Raw genomic sequence first — 21,386 nt, 5'->3', positions numbered from 1 at the left:
GGAAGTTGCATGAGGCTTTAGGTTCGAGGTTGGACTTCAGTACTGCATTCTATCCTCAAACCGATAGTCAATCTGAGAAGGTGATTTAAATATTGGAGGATATGCTTCAGAGCTGTGTGATTATTTTTGAGGTAGTTGGGAAGATTATCTGCCACTAGTTGAGTTTGCCTAAAATAACAGTTTTCAGTCTAGCATTCAGATGTCACCTTATGAGGCTCTGTATGGTCGTAAGTGTCTTACTCCACTGTGTTGGATTGAGTTGGGTGAACGTCGGGTTTTGGGTCCTGAGTTGGTTTCTAAGACTGAGGATAAGGTTAGACTAATTTAGGATCATCTGAAGGTAGCTTCTGACAAACAGAAATCTTATGCAGATATGAAGAGACGAGATATTGAGTACTCTGTGGGGGACTTTATCTTTCTTAAAGTTTCTCCGTGGAAGAAGGTTCTGAGATTCAGTCGTAAGGGCAAACTTAGCTCTAGGTTTACTGGGTCGTATTAGATTCTGAAGCGTGTGGGACCGGTCGCTTATTAGTTGGAGTTACCTCCAGAGCTAGACCATATCCATGATATTTTTCATGTTTCAATGTTGAGGTGATACTGGTTGGATCTATCTCACGTAGTCTTTGTTGAGGAAATCGAGGTTAGATCGGACTTAACTTTCGAGGAGGAGCCGATTTAGATACTGGATCATGATGTTAAGATTTTGAGGAGGAAGTCCATTTTGTTAATGAAGGTTTTGTAGTGGAATCACGGAATTGAGGAAGCCACATGGGAACCTGAGGACTCGGTGCGTCAATAGTATCCTTATCTGTTCTGATCAGGTAAATTTCGAGGTCAAAATTTCTTTTAGGGGGTTCTGTGTAAATTTTTCCAATTTCTACTTCTGTATAAATTTGACATAAATATGTATCTGCTTCAGTGGTCAAGTGTTCTGAGAGTGTCTGAGAGGTCCTAAGTTCAAACCTTAACTTTAGCAAATTTTGTTGTTTTTGGAATTAAGCCCTATCTTTGTTCTGTAGGCTTATACTTAATTGCCTATAATTTCATATCAAAATAAGCCTGTTGGTTCGAGTGGTAAGGAGTTAGTGTGTTGGAGGTCTTGTGTTCGAATCCTTTCGCGAGCAAGGATGTTATATTTTTGTTCGGTTATGCGTTAGAGTTTCGGTCGAGCCAAACTTCTGAGGTGGTTGATATGTAGTGGGTTAGTGGGGAGTTATCAAAATATTTTATTTTGATTTTATTTTCAAAATTCTTTTCTCCCTCCTGCCGAAATTCATGTGCATTATTTTTGACGTTTTTCCCACATTTTCAAGTTCTTTTTCTTCTCAATCTTTTGCCACCCCTTTTCTTTCTCTCTTGGTTGGGGTTCTTTTGTTCTTGCATTTTTGATCGAAGTGTGGAAGGGTAATCGATCTGCTTCTAGGTATTCTATAAGTAGTTTTATTTTTGTTAAGCTCGTTATGATCTCATAAATTTCTGTTGTGGAGAGTACACTACAATTATCTGAATGCTAGATTAATTGTGATTGCTATTGAACGGTTTAGGGGGGATCACAAGAGGCATTTAATTCTTCAGTGATTTAGGTGTTGTGGAGCATCGTTCGCTTAAGGTGAGCACCTTAACTTTAGGGGTTCTTAGTTTTGCGTTCGTTCTGATTTTAACTTGGTATTCTGTATCAATTTTAGGTTCTGGTGGTCTTGGAATTGCATTTGCTGCGAAATCATACCAGGTGTGTACCCGAAACACAGAAAATAAGGTTTTGACAAAAGCTGAAAAACTGCATTATCAGCGCCACACGAGTGTGTGGTCACCCGTGTGAAAGGCCATGTACGAGACACGACTGTGTGGTCGACGAAGGCATGACTGTGCGCAACACACAGCTGTGTGATGGCTCAAGTGTAGCCGTGTGGGCCACACGAGCTTGGCCAAGTTGGGCGTATGGGCCCACACAGGTATGACTTATGGGTATGTGGAATCTTGGGCCAAGCCGTGTAGGCCACAAGGGCAAGACCAATCTGTGCGTGTGGGCCCACATAGGAATGTGGGCCCAAAGTTCTAAAATTTGTTCGATGTTTGGATGGGTCGCCCTAATCGACTATGGGCCTATCTTAGGGTCAGTAAGGGCTAACCAAACCCCAAAACTGTAGATTTGATAGACTGATAATCTGTTCTGAGTATGATTATACCATGCATATCTGATTCTTTTGATATCTATATATAGCATGTTGAGCATGTCTAGTATGTATTCTGTATCTGTTCTGTATGTGATTGTGGGGTGGGTTCTATTTTGATGGAGGAAGTGTTCTGTATGGCGATCATCGCCTATTATTTGGCAGCATGGCTGCACTATATCTGATACGTGTCGTAATGACACAATGTGGTGTGTAGAGGTGGGTGGGTGTTTTTAACCTCACATGGTGTGATGTGATTGTCAAAGTTGGTGTGTAGAGGATGGGGATAGGACTTTTCATATCTGAATCTATTATCTGATCTGAACATTTGTTTCTGTAACTTATCTGAGATGGGCATAAGCTAATTCTGTATCTGATTATCTGAAATGTTTCTGTATGTTTACTTGTCTAATTCTGCTGGGTTACAACCTGAGTTTACGTAAAGTCACATATGTTTTTCTGTTCCGTTAGGTAATCCACAAACTTAGGTGGATCGGTATGGTGAAGCCACAACGGTGACCATTATGTCGTAAAACAGTTAAATTTAATACTTTTAGTTCATTTTAAGTTTTGGACTATTTGATAGTTGTAATTTTTGGGGACTCTCTGGACTGTTTGGTTTTTAACTGTTATTTTTAGATTGTTGGCAATTCGATTGCTTTGGTAAAATTGGTTTATTAAACGACGTTTTTAAGCAAATAACGGTTTTTCTAAAAACGCAACTGTGTTTTCAAACCATCACGATAAATGCTTCCGCTATAATAAATTTTGGTAAAGAAACTGACTAATTTGTAGTTTTTAGTAAATTTCAAAGATTGATGTTATACCAATTCAACATGATTTCCAAAACCCATTTCTTGTGACATCACCCGATTCAGCCATAATGTCTAGGTCGGGTTTGGGGTATTACAATTATTTGGCGTATTCACCTTGTTATTGTGAAATGTGGTAATAGGAAACAATATTCATATAACTAATTTGATATGTTAATTGTGAATTGAGGTGAGTATACTATTTTAAAACCTATGAACTTACCAAGCATTTGTAATGCTTACTCTGTTATGTTTTCTCTATTTGTAGTTATCGTTTACAGAATAAGGCGATCAGATCACTTTGGAGCTCACACGATCTAACCTTTGATAGGGTAGTCTTTTAAATGTTTTAGACAAAGTTATGTGGCATGTATATAGGTGTTTTTTTTTGTCACTTGGATTTTTTTTGAATCAGCCCTTGTTAAATGTTCAAATCTTATAAGTTCAAGGTTCAAATATGTGTTAGTTATGTTGATAATATAGTGAGATATGTGAATGGCATCTAAATGGTATTTGAGTATGATATGATATGAAATATGATGGTATGAGATGATGAAATGTATGGTTTATTCGATATAGTTGTATATGAATAAGTGATGGTTTAAGTGTTAAGTATGATACATTAAGAATGAATGAATTGTTGTGTATTGGTATGTTTTGAATTGGTGTTGTACATGTAATAATGTGCTCAAAAGTGCTTTATGATCTTAATTTTTTTTTTTGACATGGAATGTGACCAAAATGTGATTTACTTGGCTTTTTAACAAAAAGTATCGATACTATAGGTAAAAGTATTGGTAATTTACCAAATGAATAATATACAAAATCGACAGAATACCAATTTGGTATCGATACCAGTATACAGTATCGATACTTATCTTTAATGATTGATAATTTATAAAGGTATCGATACTAATTGACTTATGTCCAAAATTTAGAAAATGTCAAAATGCTATAACGGTATCGATACTTAATTTTGGTATCAATACTTGGGTATTTTAACTTGATTTTTGGAACTTCGAAGTTAAAGACAATATCGATACTTGATTTGGGTATCGATACCTATGCTCAAAGGTGAAAAGTTTACAGTTCGGTCCTTATTCATGCTCGAGTCAAAGTTAGAGCTTCTTTAAGCTCAACTGAGTTCGATTTTACTTGACTAACGTATGGTACATGTATTTATATTAATAAATGAGGATTGAATGAATTTATGTTGAGTTTTTGGACGCGAACTGTTCCGATAACAGACGTAGCATCCTGTAACTCGTGTCCGACAACTAGATTAGGTGAGGCGTGTTACACTAATTATCCATTTGGTCCTCCTATTAATTAAAATTTCATAGCGATTAACTTTTATCACTTTTACGATTAGTCACTAATTCGAAAAAATGACCTATCCAAAATTCAATTCACCTATACAATAAGTCAAATATTTATATTAAATATTTATGGGCTCGATTTAAGGAAACGAGGTCTTGGTATCTCAGTTTCCAACACCACTTACGTTAGATTCATTACACTTGCACCTTAGTTAACTATTCAATTAACAAAATTAAAGAACCAAACTCTAATTAAACTTGATATTAACCTCGTAAATATTAAATAATAACATGCATGGACTCGAACATTGAAAATAGGGTTTCAAAAGCACTATTTTCAACATCACTAAAAAAATAAGTTATTATATCCTAAACCCAGATAAAATTGCGAAAATGTATCAATGACATGGTTGAAGGTTTTAGATTAAAAAATAACATATCAATTATATAAAAATGATATATATTAAATAATTGGAAAGGCATATAAAATAATGTTTGCTTTAATAAAACCTTTTCTCTGATCATATAATATTCAAATGTTAAAAAAAAAGGAAAAATGATTGGCATTTTGCATTTTGGATTGATTTCAATTAAAGAAAGAATTGTTGAATTTTTTCAACAATCATTTATTTCAGTTAAACAAGAATATTGCTGTATATATCTATTTATGTTATAAATAAATGTGAATGTCCATTTTCTAACCCCCCATTTATTAGGTAAAACCTCGCATTCATTATTCAATGTTTAATATGAGTTAATGAAGCACTTAAGTAAGCTTCATTTATTGCATTGAATGCTAATTATAAATTATAAATAGAATCCTTACTTGAGTGAAATAAAAGAAGACGAGAAAAAAATTCTTGTATTTTCATCCACTTTTATTTATTGTTTTATTAATTTTTCTATAACACGTTATCAGCACGAATTTCTACGAGTTCATAGTGAAGTTCACGTCATTTCGACTTTATATAATTGCCTGTATAACTCTCGTTAAACTATATACGGTATACATATTTTTATAATTCTTTTATTTTATTTTCTAGATGAAATATTTGCTTTGGGTAACATTTGCACATTTATGTTTACAACTAAAATCTAATAATGATAATTATATATACATGTTTTTTATTAAAAGAAATTTTAATTAATTTAATTTGTGTTAAGTTATTATTATGACTATTCCTCTTTATGCCAATATTTGACATACATATTATTATTTAGCAAATTTGGTATATATAATTGAATTATTTTATGATTGAGAATACTTATTATTTTACTAATATTTTTTTATTTTGATTCAAGTGATTATAATGTCAAATCTTGCCAAACTTGAATTTGCGGCTCTAGGCATCTCAAGCAATAATTATTTGTCATAGGTGTTAGATGCTGAAATTCACCTAGATGCTAAAGGTCTAGGGAATATTATATTAGCAGATAAAGAAACATCTAATCAAGACAAGGCAAAAGCAATGATTTTCATCCGTCATCATCTGCATGAAGGATTAAAAGTGGACTAATCCGTCATCATCTGCATGAAGGATTAAAAGTGGACTATCTCACTGTGAAAAACACTCTTGAGTTGTGGAAAAATTTGAAAGAACGATTTGACCATCAGAAAACTGTGATACTTCCTAGAGCTCGTTATGATTGGATGCACTTACGGTTGCAAGATTTTAAGATTGTAAGTGAATACAATTCAGAACTTTTCAAAATTAGTTCTCAACTAAAATTATGTGGAGAAAACATAAGTGATGAGGACTTGTTAGAGAAAACATTTTCAACCTTTCACGCTATTAATGTGCTCTTGCAGCAGCAATACCGTGAAAAAGGTTCTAAAAGGTATTCTGAATTGATTTCATGCCTTTTGGTGGCTGAACAAAATAATGAGCTATTGATGAAAAATCATGGAATTCGTCCCACTGGTTCTGCACCATTCCCTGAAGTGAATGTAGTAGTATACAATAATTATGAAAATAGAAAATATAGAAGTCGCGGCCATGGTCGTGGACGTAGTGGGAGACGTGGTCGAGGACGTATTAGTAATCGTTATCATGGTGGTATAAAAATGATACTTCTAACCACCAGAAAAAGAATAACAATGAAAGACAATAAAGAATTGGTAAAAATAATCCTTCAAAAATTGTTGAGAATAAATGCTACCGATGTGGTATTAAGGGGTATTGGTCACGTACCTGTCATACGTCTGAGCATTTAGTGAAACTTTATCAAGCATCCATTAAAAGGAAGAGAAAGCATATGGAGACAAATTTTATATCCCAAAATGATGAAATGGAGGCAAAAGATGAAGATATTCACTATAATACTAAAACTGACCATGCCTACAAGGGCGATAAATTTAATGACTTTAATAATATAACTCACCTAGATGTGGTAGATTTCTTTGAGAATCATTAGAAAAATTGATGTTATTTTGACATTTTTATGTTGTTTTAAGTATATTTGCATAAATTATAAATTATATATTTAATAAATATTTGCAATGCTTCTCATATTATATTTTGTTTGTTTTATGAAGAAAATGAATATTCAACAAAATTTCGATGGACCCAAAATCAATGAAAAGATATGTCTTGCAGATAGTGCTACAACATATACTACTCAAAGATAAAAAATATTTTTCTCATTTGATAATGAGTAATGCCCATGTTAATACAATATCGGGTAGTTCAAAACTTATTGAAGGCTCTGGAAGAGCTATTATATTATTACTTAAAGGTACAAAATTTATCATTGATGATGCTTTATATTCCACTAAAAGAAATTTATTGAGTTTTAAAGATATCCGTCTTAATGGATATCATATTGAGACTATGAATGAGAAAAATGTTAAATATCTATATATTACAAATGTTGAATGTGGAAAGAAATATGGTTTGGAAAGGCTACCTGCTTTTTCATCAGGTTTATATTATATAAATATTAGTGCAATTGAGTCACATGTTACTACAAACCAGAAGTTTGTAGAGCCACATACTTTTACTATTTGGCATGACTGATTAGGCTATCCCGGATCTATTATGCGAAGAATTATCGAGAATCCAATTGGACACCTATTAAAGAACCAAAAGATTCTTGAATTCAAGGATTTATCTTGTGTCGCTTGTTCTCAAGGAAAATTGATTATTAGACCATCACTATCTAAAGTTGGGATCGAATCTCCAGCATTTCTGGAACGTATTCAAAGTGATATATGTGGGCCCATTCATCCACCATGTGGACCATTTAGATATTTTATGGTATTAATAGATGCATCTAGTAGGTAGTCACATGTGTGCTTATTATCGACTCACAACCTGGCGTTTGCAAGACTACTTGCTCAAATAATTCGATTAAGAGCACAATTTTCAGATTATGCAATCAAAACTATTCGTCTTGATAATGCTGGTGAGTTTACATCCCAAGCTTTTAATGATTATTGTATGTCAATTGGGATAAAAGTTGAACATCCTGTAGCTCATGTTCATACACAAAACGGTTTAGCTAAATCATTTATCAAACGCCTCCAACTAATAGCTCGGTCATTACTCATGAAAACAAAACTCCCTGTTACAACTTGTGCGCTTAAAGCCAACAAGTTATAATAAGTACTCCCTATTACAATTGGCTTTTGGTCAGGAGCCAAATATTTCCCATCTTAGAATTTTTGGATATGTAGTATATGATCTAATTGCTCCACCACAACGCACAAAGATTGGTCCTCAAAGGGAGGTTGGGAATATATGTTGGTTATGAATCTCCTTCTATAATTAAATATGTTGAACCATTAACTAGAGATTTATTTACTGCACTATTTATTTATTGCCATTTTGATGAAACAACATTCCCAACATTAGGAGGAGAGAAAATACAACTGGTTAAAGAAATTACATAGAATGGATCATCATTATCTCAATTAGATCCTCGTACAAGTCAATGTGAACAAGAAGTTCAAAGGATTATACATTTGCAAAACATTGCCAATCAACTGCCAGATTCATTTACTGACCTAAAGAGAATTACAAAATCTTACATACCAGCTGAAAATGCTCCAATACGAATTCATATCTCAATAAGGCAAATTGTTAGTACAAAAAAAAGTAATCCACGCCTAAAGCATGGAAGGCCAATCAATTCCAAGGATAAAAATCCTTGTAAAAGAAAAGGAGCAATTATTCAAGATGGTAATATTGTGGAGGCAAGTACCCCAGAAGAGGCCAAAGATATAACTAATCAAAAAACCCCAAAAGAGGTTCAGGTACCTGAAAATCGTGATAACGAAGAAATCTCAATAAGTTATGTTACTTCAGGAAAAAGATAGAGCCGAAAAAATATAGTTGCCGACAATAATTTTACTTATAATGTTGCTATTGAAATAGCAAAAAAATTTGAGGATCCTGAGCCTAAATCTATTTAGGAATGTAGAAATAGAAAAGATTGGTCAAAATGGAAAAAAGCAATTCAAGCAGAATTAAATTCACTTTCTAAACGTGAGGTTTTTGGATCTATAGTCCAAACACCTAAATATGTAAAGCCGGTAGGATATAAATGGATATTTGTGCGAAAACGAAATGAGAAAAATGAATTCGTAACATATAAATCACGACTTGTAGCACAAGGATTTTCGCAAAGGCCCAGCATTGATTATGAAGAGACATATTCTCCTGTGGTGGATGCAATCACGTTTAGATACCTTATTAGTCTAGCAGTACGTGAAAAACTTGACATGTGTCTAATGGATGTTGTTACAACCTATTGTATGGTACACTTGATAGTGAAATTTATATGAAAATCCCTGAAGGATATAGAGTTTCCCAAGAAAATTGCTCAATCAGATTAACAAAAGGTTTATATAGATTAAAACAATCTAGACGTATGTGGTACAATCGGCTTAGTGAATATTTGTTAAAAGAAGGTTATAAAAATGATCTAATCTGCCCTTGTGTTTTTATAAAAAAGGTCTGAATCAAACTTTGTGATAATTGCTATTTATGTTGATGATCTAAATATTATTGGAACTCTTAAAGAGCTTCAAAAAGCAGTAAATTATTTAAAGAAAGAATTTGAGATGAAAGATCTAGGAAAAACACAATTTTGTCTTGGCTTGCAGATCAAGCATTTAAAAGATGGAATTCATGTCCATCAGTCAACTTATACGAAAAATATCTTAAATAAATTTTATATAGATAAAGCACATCCATTGAGTTCCCTGATGGTTGTACGATCGTTAGCTGTGAATAAAGATCAATTTCGTCCTTGTAAGAATGATGAAGAGTTTCTTGGTCCTGAAGTACCATATCTAAGTGCCATAGGAGCATTGATGTATCTTGCAAATAACAAAATACCTGCTATAGCTTTTGCTGTAAACTTGTTAGCAAGATTTAGTTATTCTCCAACATGTAGACATTGGAATGGAATTAAACATATATTTAGATATCTTAGAGGGACCATTGATATGGGGTTATTTTATTCAAATGTTTCAAAATCCCTATTAGTTGTTATGCTGATGCTGGATATTTATCGGATCCACATAAAGGTTGACCACAAACAGGATATTTATTTACATGTAGAGGTACTATTATATCATGGCGTTCGACAAAGCAAACATTAGCTGCTGCCTCTTCAAATCATGCTAAAATAATTGCAATGCATGAGGCAAGCCGAGAGTGTGTTTGGCTAAGGTTATTAACCTAACATATGCAGAAGATATGTAATTTGCCTTTACAGGAAAATATGCCAACTATCTTATACGAAGATAATGCAGTATGTATAGCTCAATTAAATGGTGGATATATCAAAGGTGACAGAATAAAATATATTTCACCAAAATTATTATTCACTCATGATCTTGAGAAAAAAAGGTGACATAGAAGTTCAACAAATTCGTTCTAGTGATAATTTAGCAGATCTTTTTACCAAGGCATTGCCAACTTCAACATTTGAAAGACTACGAAACAAGATTGGAATGCGTCGACTCAAAGATATAATGTGATGTCGTCATTAGGGGGAGTCTAAAACACATTGTACTCTTTTCTTTTAACCAAGGTTTTGTCCCACTGGGTTTTCCTGGTAAAGGTTTTTAACGAGGCAACTTGTAATAGGAGACTGTGTACTCTTTTTCCTTCATTAGGTTTTTATCCCACAGGGTTTTTCCTAATAAAAGTTTTAATGAGGCACTGTTTTCTCTAGTGGACATCCAAGGGGGAGTGTTATAAATAAATGTGAATGTCCATTTTCTAACCCCCCTCATTTATAAGGTAAAACCTCTCATTCATTATACAATGTTTAATATGAGTTAATGAAGCACTTAAGTAAGCTTCATTCATTGCATTGAATGCTAATTATAAATTATAAATAGAATCCTTACCTGAGTGAAATAAAAGAAGACGAGAAAAATTCTCTTGTATTTTCATCAACTTTTATTTATTGTTTTATTAATTTTTCTATAACAGTTTATTATTTTCGTGGTTAATATTTTTAATATTGTCAATTACTCCAAATAATTAAATAGAATATCGCTCCATAATCATTTTCCAGTTCTAATCATATTTATTTTAAAAATTAATATAAAATGTTCTAAAGCATATCTTTATATTAACTTTTACTAAAAGAAAAATAATTAAAGTTACATTACAGTAGTAATATCCCACGCAATAGGGGTGTTCAAACTTCGGTTAAAATCGAATTAACCTATTGAACTTATCTTGGTTAACCGATCTAGTTCAGTCGAAGGTCGGTTAAATTTTTTTTAGAATTTTGATTAATAGTTAATTCGGTTCGAAATCAAGTAATTAACCGAACTAAATAAATAATGTTATATATTATATAGATTAGGCTATTACTAGTTCGGTTAATTCGGTTAATCCGTCAAATAAACCTTATAAATTTTTTTGATATGTTATATACTTGTTTTAACAAAAATAAATAAATTTCGTTAATTCAATTAACCGATCTAATTAACCAAAATATTTTAGTTTGATTTTTTTAAAAAATTTTCGATTTAATTAACAGTTAAAAAAGTAAAAAAAATTTGATTAATACTAATTTGATTCAATTAAGTTTCGGTTAAACATTTCTAACACCCCTACCGCACAATTCAAGCATAATTATAGGGACCCATTGGAAAATGTGGTTTTTATTTGATTAATTTATTCATCTTCAAGTGGAGACATTAACAGAACTGATGAGGTTAGATTTTTATTAAACTTTTGGATAGTATTAATCTAATATGTTTTTTTTGCCCAATTCCGCTAAGTTTAAAATATGAAATTTTATATTTTATTTAAAATTTTCATATTTATAAATAAATAATTTAAATTTATTTTAATGCATTCATTTTTTAATTAAGTTATTTTAAATTTATATATTTATTAAAATTTTAAATATAAACAATTAATTTTTAATGTTTAGATTTATTTTTATGTGATACAAATTATATTATAAATAAAAATAATATAGTATATTATAAAATTAAAAATAGATCGAGACATGCTCAAACTTTAAGTGCTAAAACTCAAATTTGGCCTATATTTTAAGTAGGCTTTCTTACTCAAGCCCATTTTCAGATATAATGTTATATATTAATATAGATTTAAGTTTTATGTTATATAAATGATATGATAAATAAAAATATATTATAAAATTAATAATAGGTCAAGCCAAATTAGAGCATTAACTGTTGGAATTGGAGTCCAAGCTCAATCCCAATCCATTGTTTAAATGAGCTTCTTTACTTAAGTCTATTTTTAGACATAATTTTTTTGTCTAAATTCTTTTAAATATCAAACTCCAAATTTAAATTCGATGAGTAATGTGACATTTGTATAGGTGTTAATTGCTTCATGCTATTCTCCATATTACGAATGTAATTTAGAATTAAAAAATCTTGTTGCCAAAACATGAAATCCCCAAACCATATATCATCGTATGGTTGCAAAATATAGTAAATAGATGAACATTACAAGGAATTGTTACGCATCCCACATTTTATTATGTAATACAATATTTTACCAAATTTAATGTAGTGAATGAAACAACAAATGAAGCCCATGTTGTGGCTTGAGTGAAAGATTTGGTAAAGGTGCGTGAACATAGGTAGGGGAAAGGGTGAAAGTGTAGCGTTGCAGAATCATGGAAAGGGCGATTTTGGTTTCAGTGATTGCAAAGCTCATTCCAACGCAAGATCGAGGTTCCAATCCAAAGGGCATAAATGCAGCTGCATTGTTGTTAGTAGCTTTGGCAATCCCTTCAGCAAACCTTTCTGGTTTGAAAAGATGAACATCATCTCCCCATACGGCAGGGTCATGGTGGAGTGCTATGAATCGGATGTTGAGGTCTAAATAATTAGGTAGGGCAAGTTCTCCTAATTGGACATCTCTTACTGCCTTTCTTACCACGCCATTTAGAGGAGGATAGAGCCGTAAAGTTTCATTAACAATCATGGTAACCTGTCCAAGAAAAAAAAATCAAACCATAACAATTTGCAGTTTAATATAAATGATCAATGTTAGTTTTCAAGCTTTAGAATTTGTATAGTTTGCTTACGGTCTTTAATTTGGCGATCCCTTCAGAATTTGGGTTTTGATTACCAAAAACCTAAATCACCTCTGCTCTTGCTTTGTCTTGCCAATCTGTATGTATTGCTAAAAGTAGGGTTATCCATGCAAGCAAGGAATTGGTTGTTTCTTGCCCAGCAAAATAGAAAGTTTTACACTCATCTACTATATCTTGTATCAAAAACCTGTTTTTCTCATCCGAATCATGATAGACATTTACAAGTAATCCTAGAAAATCATGGCCGCAGCTGTCGACTTCTCCGGTCATTACTTTCTCTTCCCTTTGTTTAATAATCTTCATCACAGAATCATGTATCGTTTTCTCAAGTTTATCTGATTCAATTTCATCAGCAGATTTCCAAAACTTGCTGAAAAGGCAAAGCAGATTAAATTCAATCCATTGACTCCATTGTGGTGGAAAAACACCAATATTTTAAAACCAAGATCAATGATTGTACCAACAAGCTACCAGTTTTTGATAAGGTTTTTACTAATAATATTAGAAGCAGAATCATTTGAACTTTTATGGGTATAGCCCAAAATACTTCCTACACTTAAACTTTTTTTTTTTGGAAAAACATTTTATATTAGTGGAGGATTAGATGAAGGTAGCCGATGATAGGAAATTTTGCTTTATAAAAATTTCTGCCTATAATTAGGGTCAACTTCATCAACATGTCAAAAATCTTCTCTCCTTCCAAGTAACTGCTACCAAAGGCTGTTCTGGATATCATTTCTGAAGTCAAGAATCTGAACTCTTGGAACACTTCCATCTCTTTGCCTTCCTTATCTTTCCATTTCTCAAGCATCGTTCCAACGCTAGCAATCATTGCTGGAATCATATTCTGCAAAAACCATTATCCATTATCAATGTTCCACAACAATAATTAGATTAGAAACTAGTGATTTACTTTTAAGCTCTCTCCATGGAAGGCATGATTGGCCAATTTCCTATGCCTTGCGCCCCATTTCTCACTTTTGATTGTAGAAATGCTGTCACCTAGTAGCTTCTTAAAGAAATATGAAGGCTTTGGCTTTGAAAAAGCTTTTTCACTGGTTTTCAGCACCTCTTTCACCAGTTCTGGGTCTGTTATTACCAGTTGAGCTCGAACTCCATTCCAACTAAGATAATTCTTCCCTAAAAAATGATTTAATTAAAATCTATTCATGGAAATCCGAAAATACTACCAAAACAACTTATTCCCACCGTATTTCTTGATGCAGGAGTAATCATGAGGCATTACTCTGGGAAATATATCGTGTGTCAAGGCCATAGGTTTGCTAGATGCTTCCTTCCGCATTTGAAGAGCTTCTTTGTTGTTTCCATGGATAAATTCATAAGGAGGTCCTCTGATCCCCTGTGAATTCATGATGAACTGTACACGATGAGGTACCCACAAATACTCGTACAAAACATAGTGCAAAGCTACGAAGAGGCAGATGCACAAAAAAGCTGTGAAAAGGATTAGAAGATTTCCCATGGCCTCTATTTTCTTATCATCACTGATGAATCCACCAAATTTTGCAGCAGCTTATATTCGTCAAAACTCGTTTACTGTTTATTATTTGACTATTATATAATTAAATATATTATTGTTTATATTTTTATTTTATTTATAATAATATAATTAGTAAAATGTACGTGTGATTCTTTTATATGTAAAAATAAGAAAGTAGTTATTTATGGTTTGTTTGTTATTCATAAATATATCTTTAATAATTTGTGAATATGTTTAATTAAATGTTCTTGAATAAGTTTATTTAATTTAAATGAATGAAAATGAATATACATAATTTTAAGCAAAGATTTGGAGGTTGGGTTTAGTTTTGAATAATAAGTTTAATAAATATGAATATGATTATACATACTATGAATATGAATAAGTTCAATTTTGGAGGCTGAGTTATGGGTATTTTTGAGGGCTTTATCTCTTACATTGAAGCAGGGATTTGATAGAGTATTGATTAATACAAATATCATCAAAGCAGTTAAGATTATTCAAGACAACAATTCAAGAAACTTAAATTCAGCTTTGGCTAGGGGTATACATCAGTTGTTGGAAAGGACAGTACAGTGATGTATTCAATATATGCCCAGAAAAAATAATAAAGTTGATAATTTTCTTGCAAAAATAAATTGTAGTAATGAAGACGCTTTACTTATGTTTGAACAACCTCCTCTAGGTGTTTTAGTTTAATTCCTTGTGGACACTTTGTTTTGTCTTATATTCACAAAAAAGAAGAAGCATACACAAACAAAATTTTGAAACTCTAAACGAACATGAATACTTTTAAAAATAAATAAACGAAAATGATCAAAAATTCATTTGTTCAAGCTCGATTCATTTACAAACCTATACTAGGAAATAACAAACATCTTAGCAATATTTAATTAGAAGGTCAACTTTTGTTATTAGTCCATATAATATGTGTAAGTTGTTAATTTAGTACTTATACTTTAGGTAATTTTTAGTCTTCACACTTTTAAATTTTAAAATTTCAATCTTGACCCAAATAATAGCTATTATATTTGTCTAAAACTCTACTATTTTTTGTTATAATATTATGTTATTAACATATTATCACGTGTAATACCATGAAAGTTTGCTATTTCCACATAATATTTATAAAGAGTCAAATTATTTTAGTTAATGAATTTTAATGATTGTCATTTAAATCAGGATTGAAAATTTAAAATTTGATAAAGTATAAAAAACTAAAAAAAATGATGAAATTAGAGACAAAATTAATAATAGAATTAAACTTAACCGATTTAATTGCTATAGTTTAAGTTAGGATTAAAATTTTAAATTTAAAATATATATAAGAGTTCAAATTATGGGACTATTTCTGTTATATATAGAAGATGGAGAAATAGTAAAATTTGACATAATTAAAAATAACTAAACTTTGTATTAAAACTGGAAATCTTTTGGGTATTGTAAAATGTTTTGAAGGATTGTAATGATTTTTGGCCTAAATAAGTACTATAGGCCAATTTTATTTTTTTAATTATTTTTTTAGGTCAATTTTAATTTTAATTAGGAAAATAGGTCGCTTTTGGAAAGAGTTTGTGAAATCGCGACCAATTGAGTGTACTTTCCCTTTAAGTTGTAAATTTTGATTTTTTTTTTATTATAATTAGTTTCTTTAGGTGGATGGTTAAATATTGGTTGTTTTGTCCTTAAATCCTAAGTTCGATTCCTCTTCTACTCACATTTATATTTTTTATTTCATGTTATTTTAAACTTTTTTAATGAATGTTTTAACATATTAGCTTCCTTAGTTAAATGGTTAAATAATAATGCTTTCATTCTTAAGACCTATTTTTAATTAATAACTCTTATATTCATAAAATCAAATAATAAATATGTAATTATATAATAAAAAATACATATTAATATATTGTTATGTTAAAAAAGAAAAGACCTACTTCTAATTAATATTAGAAATGTATATTACATATATCATTATGTATTTTATTGATCAATTAAAATATTTATAAAACTTCTAAAGTCTTTATTTCATTATGTATTTTATTGATCAATTAAAATATTTATAAAACTTCTAAAGTCTTTATTTATAGGCATAAGAAGTATAAATGAAGTAGAGACCTATTTCTAATTACTAATAAAATTTAAAGTACATCAAAGCTTATCTTGATTTTGATGGACATCCACTTAATAAGATATTCATAACACCCCATTGGATGTCCATGGTAGATAATGTGTCTCTTTAAAACCTCACTAAGATAAAAACCCTGTTAGAAAAAGTTTCCTAGTGAAGGAAAAATAGTACAAATATCTATAATACACATAATATGCTGCCTCATTAAAAACCTTACTAGGAAAACTCAATGAAACAAAACCTCGGTTAAGGGAAAAAGAGTACAGTGCGTATTTACTCCCCCTAATGAAAGCATCACATAATATCTCATATTCTATGTATTCAATCTTGAATATTAGCTTTTCAAATGACCATTTGAACGTATTTGCTAAGCATTTATATCAGCATTCTTTTGAAAGTCATGAGTGAGGGAAAATTTTAGGGGAAATATATTTTGATCTCTTCAAAAGTTTCAACAATAATCATAACAAACCTTAATCATGATCCCTCTATAAAAATACAAATAGGTATTTTTGGGTGCTTATGCTTTGAGACAGTTAAAGCCACATGAAAAGAATTATTCGACGCACGACCTTGAATTAGCTGCGATCATACTGTCTTTCTTTTTCACAAACAGAACAGGAGCACCCCAAGGTGAGAAACTTGGTCTAGCAAACCCTCTATCGGTCAACTCTTGCAATTGAGACCTTAATTCTTTTAGTTCGATCAGATCCATTCTATATGGAGCTATCGAATTCGGAGTAGTACCAAGTATTAACTCAATGCCAAATTCAAATTCTCGGATCAGAGGTAATCCAGGGAGTTCATCAGGAAACACATCAGAAAATTCACAGACAACAGGCACTGATTCAACTTTCTTTTCTGTCACTTTCGAATCGATCACATATGCAAAGTAAGCTTTACAACCTTTTCTCACAATACTTAGAGCTTTCATCAAAGATATCATAGTAGGTAATCCATTCAAATCACTAGATTCAATTCAAACTATTTCACCATTCTCGCATCTCAAATCAATAGTCTTCCGTTTGCAATTCAAAATAGCATCGTGCAAAGTTAACTAATCCATACCCAGAATTATATCAAACTCTTCAAAGGGTAATAACATCAGATCAGTTGGAAAACAAATGTCTCGAAACATTAACGGACAGTTCTTTCAAACTTTATCAACCAAAACAGATCTGCCTAGGGGGTTTGAAACTTTAATTACAAATTCAGTAGACTCTACAGGAAAAGTCTTACTGTATACTAAATTCATGCATACATACGAATGTGTGGATTTAGGGTCTATCAAAGAAATCACAAAAGTATCATAAAGTGTAAAATTACCCGTAATCACATCTGAAGATGAAGCTTCTTCACGAGCTCGAATAGCATAGGCTCTAGCAGGTGTACGAGCCTCTGATCGAACAACAGTGTTTTTTATCCTTCTTTGATTACCAGTCACATTTCCCGTATTTCTAGAAGGTCTACCTCGAGATGCATTGCCACTTGGCCTCAGATTTTGTATAATTTCTTGCTCGATAGACTCGGGGTAATCACGGATAAAGTGATCCAAAGATCCACATTTGAAACAAGCTCGATCATTCAATCTATAACTTTCAGGATTTCTTTTACCACATTGCTTGCACTCAGGTTGATTAGATCGGACATTTCCAATACTTGCAATAGAAGTAGCTGGAGCTTGGAAGCTCGAATGCGATCTCGTATGATTTCTACTTGAATATCCCACGTTAGCCTTTGAACGGCTAAAATCATCTTAGAACTTCTTTGATGCAGACTAAAATGATTTACTTACGAATCTCTTTCTTACATCTCTAGCTTTTGAATCAGCTTTTCTTTTCTCTTTCTTGAGATCTTTAGCTTTACATGCTCGCTCAACAAGAACAATAAATTCTTTTATCTCTAAAATCCTGACTAACAAACGGATATCTTAATTCAGACCATCTTCAAATCTTTTGCACATTATTGCCTCAGTAGATACACATTCTCGAGCATACTGACTCAGTCTTACAAATTCTTTCTCGTATTTTGTAACAGACATACGGCCTTGTTTAAGCTCAAGAAATTCTTTATGTTTCTGGTTGATAAATCTATGACTGATGTATTTCTTCCAAAATTCAGCTTGGAAGAAATCTCAGGTGACTCGCTCACTTGGAACCACAGATGTTAAAGTCTTCCACCAGTGATATGTCGTATCTCTAAGAAGTGAAACATCACATTTTATGCATTCTTCCGAAGTCAATGACAATTCATCAAACACTCGTATCGTATTCTCTAACCAAAATTCAGCCTTCTCAGCATCATCACTAGCGGTAGCTCAAAACTCTTCAGCCCTATATTTTCTAATCTTATCAACCAGATGCTTATTTAACTGAGTAATATTAACTTGTGGCATAACAGGGACTTATTGAGGAACAGATGGAATTGGAGGTTGTTGTACAGCCGGATTAGTTCGAATTTACTGACTGAACCAATCATTCATCATCTGATAGAAGGCTTGTTTAGCCTCATCATGATGGCTACTCGTAGCCGGTCTAGAATCGGATGGCACTGTCCCTTATGGGGGAGCAGGCGCATTATTTTTGACATCGTCAGCTATAGCTCGTTTGAGATCTATTTACTATATATAAAAATACATTTTCATGATCAGGATTCATCACACTATCGCATTTCATAAATATGACATGTATAGCTAGACTCACATACGCTATGGCAGTCCTAAAATCGACTAAACCATAGCTCTGATACCAACCAAATGTAATATCCCTGACCCGTATCCGTCGCCGGACTAGGGTTAAAGGCATTACCAGAAAATCAGAAACATATTACCAAAAATTCACATACATCATCCACAAACATAGTCAAACATCAATATAGTGTCCCTTATATAGGTCATCAAAACCTTAAACATGCTTTGGAAAGGGGTCGGGACTAAATTGAACACATACAAAATTTTTCAAACTTTAACAACATTTTAAAGTTACAGAGGTCACACGCCCGTGTGAACAGGCCATGTGTCTCACACGGCGTTAGAAACTCCTGTGTGAACAGGCTGTGTGCCTCACACGGCATTAGACACGCCTGTGTGTCAGGCTGTGTCAAAACAGAGCATACATTCTGACTTGATCACATGGCCATAAGACATGCCCGTGTGCCTTGGCCGTGGTCGAAACTGACTTGAGTCATACGGCTAGCCACACGCCCGTGTGCCTTGGCCGTGCTCAAGACTGACTTAAAATCGTAGGGAACCCTAGGGGACATATGGTCGTACAACATGACCGTGTGTCACATACAGCTGAGACACATGCCCGTGTCTCTGCCCGTGTAAACAAAAATAGGCCATTTGAAAAGCCAATTTGCCACCCATTTTGGGTCAAACCTATAAGCAGCAAAATCACATCATTTTATACCAATATTTCAGCCAATTTGCAACCAAAACATATGTCATACAAGCAATATCATTACCAACCAATTATCATACTTATAACTATCCCAAATCATATCAATTCACTAGCTTAATTTCATACTAAAGCATATGTTTCAAAACTCCAGTTCACCTCATTCTTTCACATTCCATAAACTTACCAATACCTCAATTAAACACATACCAAAGCTTATCAAAATTGACCATTTTATTTGGTCATTCAAGAGCATATCACATATGCACCATTTGCATCACATATCATATACCATAATCAAGCCATAAGTTCAACCATAATTAAGCCATATCACATGGCTAAATATATATATCACAATACATAGTCAAAGACTTCTAGCCTATACATGCCATACTTCAATATTTACACTTTCAAAATGTACCAAAATCAAGTTCGATAGTGTTGTGACAATCCTCGATGATCCCCGAGCTTCCGGTAGCTTCGATATCTATAAAACAGTTGAAAAACACACAAAGTAAGCTTTCAAAAGCATAGTAAGTCATATACAAATAAACTTATCACAAAATACAATTATAATCTAATTCAATGGCATAAATCATGGCATATCATAATGATAAATTCACATTTATCATTTAACTTAAAGGCTCATAATCAATTGCTTTTATATACATAATTCACTTATACCAAACATATCTCATTTTCACATACTTCATACTTATTCCATAAGTTCACATATATACATATGCTTTGTACTTACCTTATTCTCAAACATAATGTACATTTCAAACGTACCTAAATTGAATACATATTCACATAGTCATTCATTTCTCAGAATGCCCGTTAAACCATTCAAAATCATAAGGATACGCGGATAACTCAAAAAACTCATACAATGCCAACGTCCAAAAGGTGGTCTTACATGTAATCAAATATCGATGCCACTAACCCAGACAGGGTCTTACATGAAATCAAATATGATGCCAACGTCCCAAACGTAATCTTACACGTAAATCATAAGTCGATGCCAACGTTTCAGACGTGGTCTTACATGATAACACATAATGGATCTTATTTCATGACATATGTATCCTACCTATTCCTATGGTTCGTACGGGGCTTTTCGGAAGTTAGAACTTTGTCTATACTTTCTCGGATGTCTCGTATTCAAGGCATAAAGCCATTCATCATAGTTCAATAACATGTAAACATAAATAAACCATTTCAAATACATTTATTTGTATATAGACTGACTTGTAAGTATTTGAATGAACAGAGTCGATTACTCTACAACTTTCGACTTCCTCCGATCTAATTCCGTTTTCTTTTGTTCTTGATCTATATAAATTCAAATTTAACCCTTTTATTCACCAAATCATCTAAATCAATCCACAAACAAATATTTAGGGCATTTTACAAATTAACCCTCATATTTTCACATTTTGACAATTTAGTCCCTAATCACACAAATCACAAAATACTCAAAATTTTCTTTTACACAAGCTTAGCC

The 21,386-nt window shown here is 32.3% G+C and overlaps 2 protein-coding genes across 2 annotated transcripts; both read right to left on the bottom strand.

The window, feature by feature from the left end:
- Window positions 1-12,314: 12,314 nt before the first annotated feature.
- On the bottom strand, window positions 12,315-13,122 carry LOC128279263 (cytochrome P450 CYP749A22-like). Its single transcript, XM_053024499.1, has 2 exons — window positions 12,904-13,122; window positions 12,315-12,746 (listed from the first exon to the last, which is right to left on the bottom strand). Exons 1-2 carry the CDS (start codon window positions 13,120-13,122, stop codon window positions 12,315-12,317), a joined length of 651 nt encoding a protein of 216 aa, XP_052880459.1.
- On the bottom strand, window positions 13,000-14,398 carry LOC108462474 (cytochrome P450 CYP749A22-like). Its single transcript, XM_053024652.1, has 3 exons — window positions 14,062-14,398; window positions 13,766-13,992; window positions 13,000-13,699 (listed from the first exon to the last, which is right to left on the bottom strand). The coding sequence occupies exons 1-3, from the start codon at window positions 14,333-14,335 to the stop codon at window positions 13,442-13,444; spliced, it is 759 nt and encodes a 252-aa protein (XP_052880612.1). The 5' UTR covers window positions 14,336-14,398; the 3' UTR covers window positions 13,000-13,441.
- Window positions 14,399-21,386: the final 6,988 nt, after the last annotated feature.

Source organism: Gossypium arboreum, chromosome 13 (genome assembly GCF_025698485.1).
Source record: "Gossypium arboreum isolate Shixiya-1 chromosome 13, ASM2569848v2, whole genome shotgun sequence".
Lineage (NCBI taxonomy): Eukaryota > Viridiplantae > Streptophyta > Magnoliopsida > Malvales > Malvaceae > Gossypium > Gossypium arboreum.
This window is presented reverse-complemented; position numbering and strand designations above follow the sequence as displayed.

Bases quoted from the DNA above. Each gene is read 5' to 3' on its own strand.
- LOC128279263 (XM_053024499.1), bottom strand. From the start codon at position 13,122: ATGACCGGAGAAGTCGACAGCTGCGGCCATGATTTTCTAGGATTACTT. The intron at 12,747-12,903 runs GTGATTTAGGTT...TTTCTTGGACAG, and splicing joins AAGACAAAGCAAGAGCAGAG to GTTACCATGATTGTTAATGA.
- LOC108462474 (XM_053024652.1), bottom strand. From the start codon at position 14,335: ATGGGAAATCTTCTAATCCTTTTCACAGCTTTTTTGTGCATCTGCCTC. The intron at 13,993-14,061 runs GTGGGAATAAGT...ATCATTTTTTAG, and splicing joins CTCCTGCATCAAGAAATACG to GGAAGAATTATCTTAGTTGG. The intron at 13,700-13,765 runs GTAAATCACTAG...TGGTTTTTGCAG, and splicing joins TCCATGGAGAGAGCTTAAAA to AATATGATTCCAGCAATGAT.